The 18,574-nt window shown below is 38.8% G+C and overlaps 1 protein-coding gene across 2 annotated transcripts in view; it reads left to right on the top strand.

Moving 5' to 3' along the window:
• ZNF292 (zinc finger protein 292) overlaps positions 1-18,574 on the top strand; it is a 42,278-nt gene that overhangs the window by 14,443 nt on the left and 9,261 nt on the right. The window contains exons 5-7 of one of the 2 annotated variants that reach the window (XM_063124902.1): positions 10,877-11,079; positions 14,396-14,532; positions 15,613-15,754. In XM_063124902.1, coding sequence (XP_062980972.1) covers positions 10,877-11,079; positions 14,396-14,532; positions 15,613-15,754 — 482 coding nt within the window. Of the gene's footprint in view, positions 1-10,876; positions 11,080-14,395; positions 14,533-15,612; positions 15,755-17,711; positions 17,731-18,574 lie in introns of those variants that run through there. The other variant, XM_063124903.1, reaches the window with a different exon arrangement.

The raw sequence follows: 18,574 nt of genomic DNA, 5'->3' as shown, positions 1-18,574 counted from the left end.
ATGCTGTTAAGAGCTGAAAATAATCGATTTTTGCAATCTTTGTAATAATATATATTTCAAAGAGTGCTCTTTTTATGGTAGTGTTTCTCAAAAGTTTTGAAGGGGCTATACTTCAGTTTTATCCCCATATCCCAACCCAGCCAGTCATCAGTTTCTCAGGTGAGCTTGCAGAGATCCTCGCACAATGGTCATGAGGCTGCAGCTGCATGTAAAGGCTTATGAACTGAGATGCTATTGAACATGAGCATTCAAAGAGGAATAGATCAGGATGTCTCTGACCTTCCCCTAAAATCACACCGGGGAACCTCATAAAAGCAAGGCAGCTCATCCAGAGCTTCTTTACTGTAGGATCTTGTTGGCATCATGGGGTAGTGAAGGAAGCACTCACTTCTACAAATCCAGTGTGTGTCAGTTCACCAAGTTATTTGTTGGTAGGGATCTTGCTCAGGGTTCTTCTTCATGGACTCTGTGCATCACACATATGTGTTCTGCGCCTGCACAGAGCCCAGTTCAGAAATATTCTTTAGCTGAGGAATTTTTGGTGGGAATCCTCCCCCACCATCTTAGTTCACATGCCCCTAGCAGGTTCCTGCCTATACCCTTAATCTCTTTCAAACACCATTGGGGCAGCCTCATAGGGGACGTCTCTCATTGTTCTCTGCTTGTATTACAATTGCTCAGATATTCTTCTACCTTGTCTTTCTATCTTGTTTTTCATCCTAATACTACTGTTTAACATTTTATTTGTTTCTTTGTGTTCATGATCTCCGTGATCACCTATGGGCCGACATTGCTTCCATGGGCAATAATGTCTGTTCCATTTCCCATGCTTCCACCACAGCAGATACAGATTATGGTGTCATCCATTCAGCTGCTCCCCACACTGCTCCCAAGTTTGTGCTTAGCCACTACTCAGACCCCCTCATCAGTTCCACAATCTATTGATGTACTTCCCAGGCTGCTTCCAGGGATGTCTCTGCAATCTGGGACAGACAATTATCAATCAGACCTCAGCATCCTATTCTTCTCTGGCACTGTCCATTGCTAGATCCAGCAGTGGGCAATCAAGACCTGGCTTTCTCTTCGGACGTGGTTCTGCTTCTGGGGCAGGTACTCTATATGGCACAGCCCTTTGGCCTAGAAGCAAAGCAACCAGTTGCAAAGGTGAAAGACCCTGCGTTCATGCTGAAGCATCAGTTCTTTTTGTGATCCCATTTCTACTAACCTTGCTACAAACCATCTAGCAAAACTTGAAGACTCCGACCTTTATGGCTCCATCGTCAAAAAGACTGGAGAACATGTATAGGGTGCCAGAGAAAGACACTGGTTTTCTGTTTATACACACACTTCCTAACTCTATTATAGTGGAGGCTCCTCAAGGGAAGTCACAAAAAGCTCATTCTTCCCCCATGGATAAGGAGGGCAGATGCCTGGAACTCATGGACCACTGGATTTACTCCTCAGCGGTACTAGGCTTAAGAGTTATCAAGCAGCAATGTTGTATTATCAGCCGTTCTTGTGGGAGCTGTCTTTGAGTATCTCCCCAAGGACAAGACGGAATTGGCAAAGGTTTTCTGAAGTGAGGCCATGCAGCAATTCCACCAGCAGATAAACATGGCTAGGCATCAGACTGACTGTGATGCCAAGGTGATCGTCAGATCTGTGACCTTAAGGTGACATGCTTGGCTCATTCCAACAGTCTATCTCAGGAGGCTGGGTCTCGCATCAAGGGTCTTTCCTTTGGTAGGGAGGGTCTGTAACTATAAAAAACAGATAAAGCAATGGACTCTGTGCAGAAAGTGAAAAATACTGCTCAGGATATGAGATTGGGATAACAAAACACTTTCTACAAACAGTGTAGGTGATTTTGCCAATCGTTCTATCAGTAATCACAGTCCCTGTCTAGTCAATCCTTTTGCCAGCCTCATTATGGAAGTGGCAGTATCCATCATCCAAGTTCTGCAATCCCTGCAGGAAGCAAGACAACAATAGCAAATGCTCTCTTACTAACCCCACTTCCTTCTTTGTCCTTTTTTCTGTCCCATCTTTAGAATTTGCCTGGCTCCATTTCTGCCATTTCATCTTGAACGCATATCATATTGGACTCCCGGGTCCTTTCCATCATACAAAAGAGTTACAGGGTTGAGTTTGATTAGCCCCATCACCAGTGTTACGGATCAAAGTACAGACCCTACTAGTGAAGGGTGCCATAGAGCACATCAGCTTCATGACAGTTTCTAATCTCTTATGGGCTCGCATTCTAGATCTGAAAAACATGTATTTCCATATTGCCATTAATGGGATATACCAGCACTTCCTTGAATTCGCCATTGAGCATGATGCCTGCTAATTTCATGTATTGCACTTCATGTGCTGCTTGCCAACACACCGGGGGTCTTGGCTGTGCATGGCTGTGGTGGGAGCTCACCTCCAAAGTCCAAGGGGTAGTGGTGTACCCCTACATCGATGACTGACTGCTGGTGGTGTCCATGAAGAAGGGGACCATGCGGGTTATCTCCCTGGTGTGTCACTTCTGCAAGACCTCAGGCTCTACCTCAACAGAGAGAAATACCACTTGAAACCAACACAGAGAATCTCATTTATTAGGGTAGTTTGGGATACTATGGTGGTCCGAGCATTCCTCAGGACCATGCATTGACATGCTTTGCATTCAGAAGGTTACCCATGTGGTACACATCCAATTGGGACTGATGGCAGCTACTAATGTGGTAGTCCCTATGCTTGAAGATGAGGGTCCTCCAGAATTGGTTCTTCCGGGTGTTCAACCCCCAGTGGCATATTAATACACTGCCTAACTTCCAGCAGTTTTCAGTTGCATACTTTGATTCTCAAACTGTAATCTCATGCATACTTATCTGAGGGTAAGCCCTATTCATTAAAGCTTTTCCCAAAACACAACAGCCTACCGTGAGTTATTTGACCCACAGTGAGGCTGCAGCATGTGTGGGGCATGTATAGCTGCCATTTTGAATATGCAACACCCATTCAGGAGTTGTCATGTTGTGTGAACCTGATGAGCGTGTGTTATGCAAGGATTAAACAACCATGGTTTGTTTTAGGGTTATGTGAGAGTTGTTTAACCCTCATATAACCATGCTCACTGGTTGGCGTGGCATAACCCAAAGTGGGAGGTTGGATATGCAGTTTAGCACCCATGGGTGTAGTGCCTCATCATGAGTTGAACAACCCACAACGAACCAGGGCCATTTAATGCAATGATGTTTAGTTCTGAGTAAACGTGCAAAGATTCAACTTGTAAAATGCATTTGTTTAACAAAGGTTCTTTTTTCAGGCAATAGAAGATTTAACTTGTAATTAAAAATGCAAACTGTCTTGCAAAATGTTATTATTTTAACTGTTAGTCTTAAGTAGGAATTCCATCAAAGAAAAGGAGAGCAGTATACAGCTTTTCCTCTTATTTCTGGTCTGTGGGTTAAATCCAGTATCACTTTAGCAGATACTTGCTAGCTGCTGGGGACTTTCTTCCTGTCCTCCCCACTGCAGCCCTTCAAGCCACTTGGAACTCTGCTTCTGGGGCAGATTTAGAGGGATATGAATGGTGACTTGTCCCTGTCCCAGTTACGTTGATGGAAACAGTTCCATCCGTGGAAACACACCATTGAATCTAACTTTATTTTTTATATTTAGTTCCTTGGACTTCAAGCTAGTAGCTTGAAATGTTAGAATGAACTTGACTTCAGAAAGGTCCTGGACTTGTTTTTAAATTGGAATTTGATTGATTACCATAGATAAGATAACTGAACAATTATTCTCCTACTGAGAGATTGGCTCTGTTTCCTGTATCTACACATCTTTTGAATTTGAGTTAATCCTCACAAACAATAATATAACTTAAAAGCTTTATTATCACCTCATTCACTTGCTGGAGCAGGAAATGCCTGTTGCAATAATTACGCTGGCAAATGGATTTCTTAGAGCCTGGTTGATCATTCATGTCAGAGAAAAAGAATAATGTAGTCACTTTTGTTCTTCTCTGGTGGGGGTAGGCATCTTGGAGCCCACAGGCACCAGTGTGCCAATGGAAACCTTCCTTGGCACCCAGTGAGGTGACCTACCACTCCCACTTTTTAAAAAGTGTTCTTACCAACTGCTGGGATTGCTTCAAAGCAAAGTGAAGGCCTCCAGCCACTGCCGTCTTCATTTCCCATGAAAGTCTCCGAGTACACATGCAGCTCAGACATTCTTAGGAAATTAAGATGGTGGGTGGATGCAGGCCAATGCTTTTCTCTGCAGTGCACCCAACTGCTAAGAAAAAGGAGGGGGGAGAAAATGGGTCTCCTGTTAGTTCAAGAGAGCAATGGGAGGCTAGGGAGAGCAGTGCAGGGCTAGGAAGGGCAGTGCTAAGCCAGCTCTGGGGTGGTCAGGGAAGTCATCAGGAAGGAGAGGGAGAAGATCTGGAAACCAGTTAAGGTTGGGGTGGGGCATGGGAGAGTCATGAGCTTGTATATCTGAATGAATGGGGACTGTGTGTGTATGCATGTCTTATGGATGACCGCCCAGTGATGACCGCCTTGTGAACCGCCCAGAGAGCTTCGGCTATTGGGCGGTATAGAAATGTAATAAATAAATAAATAAATGGTGTGTGTGTATAAGAGAGAGAGAATGTCTGTGTGTGGTAAGCCAGAGTGAGAAAGAAAAAGATAGGGGGAAATGGGTTGACTGGCAGAGGGGCGGGGAAGAAAAAGTGAAGTAAGTTTCTATTTGCACTGAATACTGTCGGTTCAGAGGAATTGTTTAGTGGGTTAGGGCTCAGACACCATCGCTACCTTGAATAATATTTTGGGTAGGTTATTTGTCCTTCATGACTAGCCACAGCTCCCTTGTCAATCATTTTGTGGCGGAGCCCCAGTCAGTTTCTCAAATTGCCAAATGTGTCCATGGATCCAAAAGCATTGCCTACCCCGTACTGTAGTTTTTTCTTGTGAAAGTGTCCTTGTATTTGTAACTGCATACTGATGAATGATCAAAAGTTCACGTTCAGTACAATCTTGTAATTTGTTGCCTGTCAATTATCCAGATGTCAAACTACATAGCAGGGTGGATAAAAATCAATGATTTTTTTAAAACATAAAAAAATTGATTTTTTTAATTTAAATTGGATTTTTTTAATAAAATACTTTTTGAGGAAAAATCTATCTAAAGATAGTTTTCTATTTAAAATACATTATAGTCCAAAGGTTATTCATCCTGAAATAAGGATTAGTTTTTAATTATGTAGCATGAGGCTGTTTACATTTTTTGGTAAATGCCATTAATCCATTCACAATGTCATGCTCTTCCAGAGGTTTCTGTAAGATTATTTTTCTCCTTCCAGTAAAGTACAGCAGAAAAGTTGTCCAAATATGAATGATTAACCTATTAAACTGGAGATAGTTCACCTCACAATAATTTCATAATTATCTGTCTATGATGTGTTTCTAATAGTATAACCAAATCATTTTTTATATATATAACTGTAAAACTAATCTGAAAAGTTGCTATTCTAAAAATGAAACCTTCATCTGGTTGTAAATATTAAGATTATACCAGCAAGAATGAGTCTTTGGTAACTCTGAGTTGTGTAAAATATAGCGAGGAAGAGTGCACTTATTGGGGGAGGGGAGTCACATGATTAAATTGAGTCTTTCTGAGTAGTGATTTAAATCATGATTTAAATCAAATCCACCCTGCTACATAGCTGTTACAATATCATATATACCGTATTCTGTGTCTCCTAAGTTTTAAAGGAGTAGTAGTCCATCAGTGCTGGGAGAGAGAAAGAAAAGGAAGGTCCTGACCCATGTATCCAGCTGGGTCAACTGGTTGCAAGCATAGATCAGGATTTTTCTTTCCCCTTTGAGGCCAAAAGAGAGCAAAACCTAGCTATGTGTATAGTTGGCTAAGCACTGAGCAACATGCCTGCAGGGTGAGCTATCAAGACTACCCACTGCTATGTCAGACTACAGGGGCAGCTCTTCTTTCCATCTTTCTTAAAGTCTTTAAATGAGTATGAAGACTGGGCTTTGAAGAGACGGAAGGACAGCCGTTGGTATCTTGAATAAAAGGAAAGCAGTGGTTGGAAATTGATTTCTGTGCTTATCTACCATGATATGGAGACATATAAAGAACTGGATGTTATATTTCTCTTAGACATGCAGATCACACTCGCAGTAATTAGTTGCAGACCCTTTTTAATGTATGAAGATCTGGGAACATAATGGAAGGCTGACCTAGAATATCTTCTTGATGTTTTAAGGGCTGAAGGGTCTTTCTTGATGTTGACTAGCTTAAGAGTTTCCTTAGTTAGAATGATCTGGATGAAGTTCACTTGAATTTCCATACTGTTGTTAACTACATTTATATACAAATTATATAACTTTATGATATACTTGCACTTAGTTCTGTTCATAAAACCACTACAAACTTGTAGCAAAATACTAATAATCTTGCATAAGACCATTTGCCAAACACTGCTTGGGTGTTAGGTGCTTTATATAAGAATATAATTTTATTTATTTTTATTTATTATTGCATTTATGTCCCCAGATCTCCTGACTCCCAGTCCGACACTTTAGCCACTATACCACACTGGCTCTAATAGATCTATAATAAAGCTATAATATATCCAGTTAAAAATAATTTTAAAGAGGGGGTGGAATTTGGGGGAAAGGAAAGAATCCCCTAAGGGCAAATTAATTATTTAAAGATTGTTCTTATAAAAATGGCAATTAAGTTGGGATGACTTGGAAAATATGCCTTTGAGAAAATCTCATTGTTTCTAATGCTAGGCTGTTGAAGCCTGAGCAGAGTGAAGTTTATGGTGCCTTAACATTTAAATTAGTCTTAGGTGTTCCTTGCTCACAAGTTAAGTATACTGTGGAATTAGAGGCTGCCATGTAATTGCCAGAAGAAAATTAAACCTTGACATTAAAAATTTAAATGTTAATAACATTAATGTGACTTATAGTTTCTATTCATGAGATAGAATATATGTGTGTGTTTTTAAATCTCAAGGTCCTTAAATATCTTATTTCAATGACAGCAGTGAATGTTCCTCTGTAAATGCAAAACAAATTACCTGAAATGGTAAACATTGTGATTTAAAGGATTATTAGGGCCTGTGGGTGGAAGAGCAAGGCTAAAAAGTAACAAATGTAATTAGTCACTGGATCTTAGGGGGGAATGAAACTATGAATGTTTTTGATTAGACATAGAAAATGCATATTAAACAAATTAACCATTTTATTTTTAACAATGAACTACCCCACAGTTAGAAAATATTAAACTTGTGCATATACTGAATCCATCACTTATAAGAGGGCTGGCGCTCAGATTTCACAGAGTCCTGGGTGTGTTTCCTGTGAATAAAGCATGCCTGTGTTCTCGCCTAAACTAAACATTATGTTAAAGAAAATACTTTCAGAATTGCTCTCAAATTATTGTAAAAGCTTTTGTGGATACCTCCTTATTTTTTATTTTTAGTTTAAGCTAATTTAATATATCAGCTCTCAAAGTGATCAATTAAAGATGCAAATTGACTAGTCTATGGCTCAGTTGAGATGTCAGGGAACCAATTGTGACAAAATATGATTTGGTGATCAAGAGCATCACTGCAAACCCAAGTTTGTGATAACTGTTTTACTGTGGTGTTTGAATTGGGCCAACTATGACTATCTCTAACACATTGGGTCATCTTCTTATCAGTGGTCTACTAGGAGCTCCTGATATCAGTGCTCATAAAACTGCATCAGCTTTCACTCATTTTTTAATATATTGTATTTTCTATACCTTAGATTTGTCTCTTTTTATAAAAACCCAGTGCAATATTCTCTCCTCACAGAATCTGCTGTGTATCAAGTCTGAATGCTTCACCCCTTTTTATATTGGATTTGAAAGAATGCGTAACTTATTTTTATCTGATCTATTTATTGAGCACGGAGCATCTTAGCTTTCGCTAAATAAAGACACATTCTCCAGTGGAATTAACACAACTGCATTTTTACTTTTCAGAGGTTATAATCCAGAGTAGAGTTGCATTCCTCCTCAAGAACAATTTCAAGAGTAATTTCCAGCTCTTGTATCTGTTCAGTTTGCCAATGCAAGAGTATTGATGTTAAATATTTAAAAGGCAGCAGCCTGATCATAAATTGTTTTACGTCCCTATCTACATTTCACATTATAGTCTAAAAAATTTCACCAATTTCACCAGTCTTAATGAAGTAACGTTTTAAAATGTAAGTAAGCCGTTTAGATGGTGGTTTTGTGTTGCATAGGTTGATGCTACCACTTGGTTTTGTTATTGAGATGCATTTATGCCACAGATTCAGTAACAGGACAAACAAAAGGCAAGCTTTTCTGTGGTTCAATATGTTGTCTTAATTTATATCAATTTGACTTAAAGAACAGTCATATTAATATATGTACAATCATGCATCTAATTTCTAATATTTAAAGACATTATAAAACATTTGGGGGGGTTGTATTAGAAAGTATTCTTGTGCCCCACATTATCATCATTCAACAGATGAAGCCTGATTTATTCAGTATATTAGTTGAAAAAAGAATAGTTATATTCTTCTGATAAGAATCTTTGGAAATAATGTTTTTATTTCTCATTTCAGATGAGAGTGGTCTGTGAATCATATAAGGATTGCCCTTTTTTGCCTTAGTAAAAATACTGAATTTGCTCCATTCATCTCATTTCATCACCTTGTTTTCTGAAAAGTAATTAGAATGATTAGTTTATCTGCAGGAGTATCTGTTTTCATATTATAAAGCTACTTAATCCAGACTGTCTGGGAGAACTCTGCAGTGGCATTGATTTTAATTCATTTTCTTAACTTTTTTAAATTTATTTTTTAAAATAAATAACTTTGGCATCTTAGCTTTGTTGATATATTCTGTACTATCTTTATATTCTCTGTCAATGAATTTATGTATAAAACCATCTGGATTCTTCTCCATTTTCTCACTTTACCATTCTCCCAAAGACCTCGCTCTATTGTTTTCCTTATATTTTTAAAACATTCAACTGCTCAAAGAAAAAATTGCAAGAAATTTAAATTTGGTCAATTTATTTGTAACTTAAAATACCTTTGGGGGTCTGCCTCTTCGTCAAGGTTAACACAGCCAGTGTCAAGACAGGGCCGGTTTTTTACCCCACTGCAGTGCCCAAATCTAGCACTTGTTTCTATAGGTGTGAATGACAGTCATTCACTTACATAGCAACATCATTTGGGGAGGAAGCTTAACTTGCTACATAACAACATTGAAGGAGCCATGCAAGATCAGGCCAAATGCCTATTCTAGCGCTATGTTCCCATAGTGGCCAACCAGATGTGTATGGGAAGCTTATAATAGGACAGGAGTGCAACAGCAGTTTCCCCTAATTTCAGGGAAGGGACGGGTTATATGCCTTTCCACAACAGTTTTTCAAAATTAGCCACTCATAAAACTAAGTTGGGGCCATTAAAGAGATAACCAGTCCCTGTCCTGGGTTCTGTTTCTTAGATCAAAGTCACAGTTTGATGGAATCTTGGGAGCTAGCTTTATATATATATATATATATATATATATATATATATATTATATCAATACCTGTATCTACACACTAAAGCCTATCATGATAGCATCCAAAATGAATTGTTTATTTCTGAGGTTGTTTAGCCTTTTTTTGCTTTGTAATGTATGGTGTGTGGGGGGGAAGTATGTTGAAATACAAATATTTCTCCCAAAAAGTTGTAATTGTACTTAATTCCAATGCTTGGGTTCAAAAGAGGAAGCCCTGTTCAGAAGTTGTCTCTGAGAAGAGTTCGGGAGTAGGCCTTGGGTTTGTGCACTATTTTCCATTCTTCTCCTGTTGCTTTGAAGTGAAATAATAAACGAGTCACTCCCATACCCTTATGCTGAGAGGGGGGCTGAGGAGGGAATGCACAAGGAACTATTCATATCGAAACAGGTCCTCTGTATACAAACTCATTTGTTAGTCTTTTGCACATTTTTATAGCGTTAGTGTAAATGGTAACCAACATGTGGCAACAATTGACTTAATTGTTGAGATAATTGTTAAAAGTTATTTCCTGTCTTGTCAAGTATAAAGGAATAAAGGTATAATTGCCCAGCTTGTAAGGATAGTTTTAACCATTTCATTTCATGTATTCTTGACATTTTCTTCCTGAAGTGATCTTCACTGAGTGTTTCATCCAGAGGTATCTCCAGGTTTGAGGGGGCCCTCCACAAATTGCCTTCTGTTGTGTTAATGGGCCCCTATAGGTTTACTGGGTGTATCAGCAGTGCCAAGCAGGCACTGCTGTTTGAATTTTCCACGATGCTCCTGCCATAGTGTTGCTCTGGAGCATTGTGGGAAACTTTAATGACATACCCCAGACTTAGATGCCCTGTGTGGAGAGCCTATTGGTGTCAGCATCAGTAAGCCTCCCCAGGGTGCTGGGGCCCTGGCAGTTGTCCAAAGGTGCCAGCTTGTAACGTTATGTAACTATAAAACTATGTTGATGATAGTGAAGAACTGAGACTCTTGTTCTTTCATTACTGACTTTGAAATAGATTGACTGTAGTCTCATCCAGAAAGCTCTGGCGTGGGCTGGTCCATGAAGTCACGAAGAGTCGGAAACAACTGAACGAATAAACAACAAAAAAGTCTCATCCAGGCCATTTGGCTTATTGGACTATCCATAGTTAACCCATTACAGGGAATCATATTTGAAAAAAGAGAGAGAGAGAGAGATGGTTTTGTATTTAAAGTCGGACTCTCTGAAAACTGTTCTATAAGTATGTAGATTTATGTTGTGCCTGTTGCATTGGCAAATGATAATATATTGAATTATCTGTCTTTCAGTGAATGAATTTTTAGACTTTGAAGGCTCTATGCTACTGGATATGCGCATTAAACATTTGATGAAATCCAAGCAATTAATTCAAGCAACTGCCCTAGCAAAACTGTGCTCTAATCACCCAGAAATCAGCAGTAAAGGCAATTTTAAACAAACTTATCTAGTCTGTCTTTGTTCTGGATCACCAAATGAAAAGCTAATGCAGGAGGTGAGTATGCTTTATGTGACTATTTCTCAAAGCATCAGTGTTGGAAGTCCATTCCTGTGAAGGGGAGAGTGTATCAGAAACATGGTTTAAGGCTGCATATTGGGGCATTTCTGAAGAAAGAAATATTTCTGCACAGTACTTCCTGAATAGTTAAGCTTGAATCAGTGCACAAAATAAAACATAGAACTCCTTGACTCTTCAAGAGTATTATTGGTATGCTTACTATTAGCAGGAAAGAGTTCTGCTTTTTTTTACATAGGAGGCTTCTGTTGGTTATTGTAAAGTACCTATGATCATCAATGAACTCTTTACATAAACTCGGCTATAGATTAGAACAAGTATAGAAAATTCTTAGGAGAATTGCACGATTTGAGTAATTTTTGTAGGATATATCAGAGGTTCTTGAAACAAGGAATAATTGTAGGCTCGTTGAATGCATGGCAAGTCTTTGTGACATGTATATCATTCTGTAGCAGTAATCAGAAATGATCTGACAACCTTGTTTGAGCTTTTGAAGAAAAATTAGAGAACTAAACTAGTTGGTGTTAATTATGCAATTTTGAAATTGTACTAATTTGGAAACTATACCCACTTACAAAACCCTGTGTCTTTAGTAAAAAGAAAGAAAAATAACACAAGAACAGGTGACCTTAGTGGTTCAGAGTGCCCATTATCAGCTTCAGCTAGTACACCAGCTAGGTCCATTCTTGCATAGGGATAGCCTAGCCAGTGTGATCCATGCAATGGTAAACTCAAGAGTACTGTAATGCATTCTACATGGAACTGCCCTTGTGCCTGGTTTGGAAACTGCAGCTAGTGTGGAACACAACAGCTAGGATGCTCAGTGGAGCACCTAAACACACACACATTACAACTGTGTTAAAAGAACTGCACTGGCTGCCTATTAGCTGCCGAGCCATGTTCAAGGTTTGGTTGCTGACATACAAAGCCCTAAATGACTTGGGACCAGGATACCTAGCTGACCATCTTCTCCATTCGGCCCCCAAGATCATCTGTGGAGTGCTTACAGGTCGTTCCACAGCCAATGGAATGTCACCTGGTAGTGATACACGAGCAGGCCTTCTCAGTGGTGGCACTTCGGAATGGTGTCCCACATACGATTAAAGAGGCAGAAATGGTGGCAAGTTTTAAACACCTCTTGAAAACATACCTGTTTTCCTAGCCAGTGAGTCATTGCATCATCATAACATTAAAAATGGGTGGTAACAATGCTTTTAAAAATGTTCTTAACTATTTTATTTATTTATTTATTTATTTATTACATTTTTATACCGCCCAATAGCCGAAGCTCTCTGGGCAGTTCACAAAAATTAAAACCATCATAAAACAACCAACAGTCTAAAAACACAAATACAAAATACAGTATAAAAAGCACAACCAGGATAAAAACACACAGCAAAAATTGATATAGGATTAAAATACAGAGTTAGAACAGTAAAATTTAAATTTAAGTTAAAGTTAAGTGTTAAAATACTGAGAGAATAAAAAAGTCTTCAGTTGGCGACGAAAGGAGTACAGTGTAGGCACCAGGCAGACCTCTCTGGGGAGCTCATTCCACAGCCAGGGTGCCACAGCGGAGAAAGCCCTCCTCCTAGTTATTAAATATTAATTATTTTTATTTGCTTTTATATTGTTATGTTGTATTTTAATGTAAACAGTTGAGGGATTTTAATATATTAAGTGGTATAGAAATATTGTAATAAATATAAATCCAACCCCCACCCCCACCCCCAGCAAAAAAGAAAAGAAAAATTCCTTCACATGGCAAACTAGCATATCAGAGAGAAGGAGAGTTCTAGCTGGCCTAGAATCAGAGAGTTCTGGTCTAACTATCTCACTTTCCTTTATGGAGGAACATTCAAAAACGAGTCTCCTTGGCGGGTTGATAATCACTTTGCAATCTTAAAATGTTATATATTTCTTTTCTCATCCTCATAACTACTTTGTGCAGAAAAATCTGTTTTTACATCCAAAGCCATGAAAGAAAAATATAGGTTGAAGTAATTTCAGCCTATGTCCAGAATTGTCTATTGTACCAAATTGGTGTGCAGAACTCTTTAATATCCCCAAATCTGTTGTGCAGAGTTGTAGCCTACCAAGCACAGACCTGTCAACTAGACCGAGTAAATTGGATCTTGAATTTTAAACCTAAACCTGACTGCTCTTTGTTCCTTCCTCTCCGCAACCTTCTGTTTCCAGTGTCTACAAGGTGGCATCAGATAGCTAGCTGAATCCTACCATTTTCCATTTCCCTTTCCTTAATTAACTAGAATAATTATGGCAGTGGCTGTTAGGATCCCCTTCCCCCACGCCTTCATTTGGCAACTACTTTGTACCATCCAACAAAATGTGGTGTGGGGTACGTTTTCGTTCCTTTTAGCACTCTTCTGGTTTAACATGTGAAAAGGAATTCATAGAATGAAGTGAAATGTAAAATCAGTTTTCACATCTTACTCCTGTAAATTGTTTTCTGTACATTTCTCTGGAAGCACAAGTAAAACTAATTTGTACTTCTTCTTTTCCATCCTGCTTCATTGTAATATGTAAGAACACCTGTAGTTACTAGTGGAAAAGTGCAATGACTCCTATTATAAGCCGCTAGACCCTATAACATATGTAAGGACAGCAGATAGTTTCCCAGCTTTCAGAGAAGCAGGATTCTCCAGTGTGAATATGTGCACACTGTCAGATACATAGCAGTAGTTTGCTGACAGTCATATTATGATTCTTAGTGCAGGAACTTGAAGTAGAATTCCTTCAGCAGCTTACTACAGGAGAAGAGAGTGTCCCATAGACTCCTAACTCCTTTTCTCTTCTACTTTAACTCACTCCACCTTCTCTTTTCATCATTGTCACATCTGTACTAAAATTAATTCTAAGCATGGTTAGCTTTAAACCAGAATTTAAAATCACCTCCCAACCATGGTTTAAAGCTAGCCTTAGTTAGCACTGATCCTGGTGTAGATGCAGTGCTACATCATGGCTAATGTTGTTAAAAGGGAAGAATTCAGAAAGGGAAAGGACCAGATGTGTGAGCCTTCCCAAGAGTTGCTTTTAATATTTTAGCTACAGTGAGCATTTGTATGTTTCTTGCAACACATGCTGCTTTACATGTTACAGAAAGATCATTGGCTCCTAGATTCTTTTCAGTTTAAACTTTTCAATTTGATCATTTAAAACTTGGGAATACCTTGTCCAAATCTTTATAAACTTAAGCTCTTGTTCTATCAAATTGTCTTTTACCTGAAAACAAAATAACTATTCAATTTTTGTCGTGATTTTTCTTTCCTTTCAGATAGCAGACATAGACTGTAAAGATGCTTTAGAAATGATCTGTAATCTAGAATCTGAAGGAGATGAAAAGAGTGCTCTAATTTTATGTGCAGCATTTTTATCTCGGCAACTGCAACAAGGAGAGATGTATTGTGCATGGTAGGTTGGAATCTCTTTCCTTTTGAGCTATATTAAAGCTAGTACATCCAAGATGTAATGAATATATAAACAAAAGTTATTGAACAAAGAAAATAGCATATAATAAAACAAAGGCTTTTGTCATATCCTATGATACTAATTCCACTGGTGTCCATTTTTCTTAATTAAGGGTCATGTAAATAGATCAGCATTACAAAGCAACCATAGTTTTACTTTTTTAGAGTAAATATTTCTAGGTATCTGTGTAGGAACCTAATTCTACTACTTTTAGCAGAGTAATCTAATAGAAATTAGTGTTCATTTTAATATGTGTATAACTTGACTTATTTTTAATTCTTTGAGCCTGCTAAGACATTCCTTTTCCCTTTCCAGTCTAGTTTCATCTTATTGTGCCAGTAAACTTCCATGTAGCATCCATTGATATAACCCTTGTGAACATAAACCTATACTAGTATGTTGAGAACTGCATACTCCTCTGGGATAAAATAAACAAGATTTATATTATCCTCAATATTTAGAAATGCTAAGCTGTGCTTGGAAATGTTAGCACGTTTAAAGTTCAGGGATGTTTTATGAATTGAAAATTGCCATTAATATAAGGCTTTAAACACAAATTTCGGAATGATGGGTTGTAAGTTGGTCTTAATTTTACCTTGCTCAAGATGAACTGAACAATACATCTCCTTAACAAATATGAAAGTGTAATGATCTTCTCATGCTCAGCCTTGGTTAAGATAGTTTGGATCAAACAGTTCTCTGATTTAAATAGAACTGTACTCTGTTATGTGTTTCTGCCAAATGTAAGGTATGCAGGTTGCCTCTACTGCTATTCTTTATCTTCCTGTTGCAACCCTTTCCCAACTTTACCAAGGGGTAGAAGTTGCATAGCACTCCCAAGAGGTATCATATACTAGTGATTGTGTATATTAATATATAATAATGATTATAATGATTATAAAGTGTAAGTTAGCATCCCTCTTCCTGACACACCCTTTGGAGCTGAAAACTGATTTGATGAAGTATAGTGGCTAAAGTGTTTCAGTGTCAGTTTAGTTTAATATTGTAAAACTCTGTTTTCAGGGAACTAACTCTCTTCTGGAGCAAACTACAGCAAAGGGTAGAGCCTTCTGTGCAAATATATCTGGAGAGATGCCGCCAACTGTCTGTGTTAACAAAGACAGTATACCACATTTTCTTCCTAATTAAAGTAATAAATTCAGAGGTAAGGATTGGCAAGAGGATTACTTCTCATGATGGTATGAATTGAAAATAAAATTGTGAATTGAGCACTGAGTAAGTAATTATCATGTACAGTGAGCCTATTGCATGAAAATGTAGTTCTGTGCAGTCCATATATGGTATCTATGCCTGCATAAGACATCAATCAGAACTTTCTGGAAAGCATAATTGTCCCTCTCCTCGGAGGATAGTTTCTCTTACTGCTCAAAAATGCCGATGTCTAAAATTTTCTAAGAGTAAAACAATGAGCCCAGTGGTAGGAGTGAGCACTCCGCTGCATTTGACCAATCCAGATGAACAGCTGGCTTTGGCTCTACCATCAGTGTTAAGAAATAAAAATGTTACTTTGCAAAGTAACATTTTTACTTCTTAACACTGATGGTAGAGCCAAAGCCAGTTGGTCATCTAGATTGGTCAAGTCAGTCAGGTTTTGCCCAATTGAAGAAGTTTCAGTGCTATCTTCATTAGAGTATTCATTTATTTGCTATTTCTATCTTTAGGCTGCTGTCCTATCTGAAGCATTCAAAGCTGCTTAATTTTTTTTTAATAAAAAGCCAGGTTTTTTTAATAAAAAAACAACCTCCCCCATTCCAAAAAAAGAAGAAAACAGCAAAAGCAAACACCAACAGCAGGAATAAATAAAGCAAGACCAAAGGACAAGCAAAACAGTTTTGAAGAACATTTAAAAGCCTAGTCTCTAGAGAAGGCATGGGAACCTCCAACACATGAGCCAGATATGGCCTGAGAAAATTTCTCATCCATCCTACCAGCTTCTTTCCCAGGCCTCCCCACCCCTACCCCTTCCTCAGACAGGGAAAAGCTCTTTTCCTAATTAGAAGCTGATCGGAGATAAGAGCTTTCCTCTGCTGCACACTGATCTTTACCTGTTTCATCCTGCCATGATGGGGATAAAGATCAGGACCCCTCTCCTCTTCAGCTAAAGAGCAGGGGATTCCAGTTTACACCCCCATGGTGGTGTACTGGACGGGGAGGGAGTTCACAACATAGGCATCCTGATCTATGTCACCAACACATCGCTGATGGTGGCAAGGCACAAAGCAAGGCATATACTGAAGATCTCAATGATCAGGCAAGTTAATATAGGAGAAGGTAGACCTTACAATAGTCTGAGTTCAAACTACATATGGTAAAGGGCATAATTCGCATGTTAAGTTGCACACAATGTAGATGACAGTCACCAGATCTTCCCTATCTAGAAGAGGGTGCAGCTTGCGTGCCAGTTGAAGCTGTGCAAAGGCACTCAGCCAGTCTTTACCTGAGCACTTGAATACTATTTCTCCCTATCTTAAGGTGGATTTGGTTGTAATTTCAGCCTCTCATGTGGAAGGAAGACTGCTGTAGTCAGAAGCAAAATGGTTTCTATTAGGACTCAATTTTCCCCACAGCATCTACTCCTTTAGCAGAGGCTCTTGCTTACTTTAACAAAGTTTATGCAAAAACCCTCAGTCTTCTGACTACCTGCCTAGTCAAGATGCTGTCCCTTGAGATACATCCTTCGTGATTGTCAGGTCCATACATTGAGTCAGTGAGCTCGTGGCCTCAGCTAAAATCCCTGATTTCTGAAATTCTCATAAAGACAAGGTAGAGCCCCAGTCCCCTCTGGATTTTGCATCTTCGTTGATCTCAGTATTTGATGTTAATCATGGTATCCTACTGATATTCTTTGAACTCCTTAGGACAATACAGAAAAATACTACGAGCGTTAGATGTATCTCAAACTTTGATGTTCTGCATTGATGGAACTAAAGATTTCCAGAAGACCCAAAAGATTTTTGTGTGTCTTGACAGGCTACATTGAGGCGGCTGAAAGTGGGTGTCATGAATGAGCTTGGTTACAGTGCTTACTTCAGTTATTGTGCACTCAGCAGAATCCTATGGTGACCTCTATCTCACAGAGGTGGTAAACTTGTGTCTGGGCTGTACGACTGCAGACTGCAGGTGGGGCTCACATGATGGAATGCTCCTCCATATAAATATATCTCTATATATCCAGCGCATAGTTTCAATGTCAATAGAAGGCTAGACTGAACCTTAGAAGAATAGAGATTAGGAACAATAGCTACCTGGTTTGCATCGTTGGGGAGGGACACAGCTGGGAAAGACCTCTGCTGGAGAGCCCTCGATTATAGCTCAGATTTAGTATAAGGCAACTTCTTTACAGCAAGCATTAGGTTTCCAGTATTATAAGTTGAAAAATACGTGTTGATAGACGTTTTCCCTTTTACATCTCATGACCAGGTACTGTTATCTTACTAAATTCCTATAAATAGAACTGCACAGACACCACAAAGAAAACAGGGGTCCTTACCTGTAACTTTGAGTAGTTTCTGTGCAGTCACACATGCATCACCATCTAAGGTTCTTTGCCCTCATTGTGGCCAGAATAGAACTGAACAGGAAGTGCTGGCATTGCCCATTCAGGTATGCCCAGAATATGACTAGCATCCTCTGAGGGCTCCAGCCAGCCATCCCCTGTGGGATTTTAATTTTTCCAGAAAGTTCTGGTTGTTGTCCTGCAGAAATGTTGATCTCTTATGTGTCACTGTACAGAAAACCATTTAAAGAATTGTAGCAGGTAAGCAGCCCTGGTATACTCTGATTTGATAAAGTACCTGTTTAGAACAATCTGCAGGGCTATGATGGGAAATACTGTATTGAGTTGATAATGTTCATTTAAGTAGAAGAACAAGAGAAAAGGATCGGATACAATGTACAGAACATTTGTACCTAGCATTTATGTACCAAGATGTCCAGACAATCTTTCCCCATTAATTTATGTGGC

This window comes from Elgaria multicarinata, chromosome 4 (assembly GCF_023053635.1).
Source record: "Elgaria multicarinata webbii isolate HBS135686 ecotype San Diego chromosome 4, rElgMul1.1.pri, whole genome shotgun sequence".
NCBI lineage: Eukaryota > Metazoa > Chordata > Lepidosauria > Squamata > Anguidae > Elgaria > Elgaria multicarinata.
The sequence above is the reverse complement of the archived record's forward strand: the minus strand, read 5'-3'. Positions and strand labels throughout refer to the sequence as shown.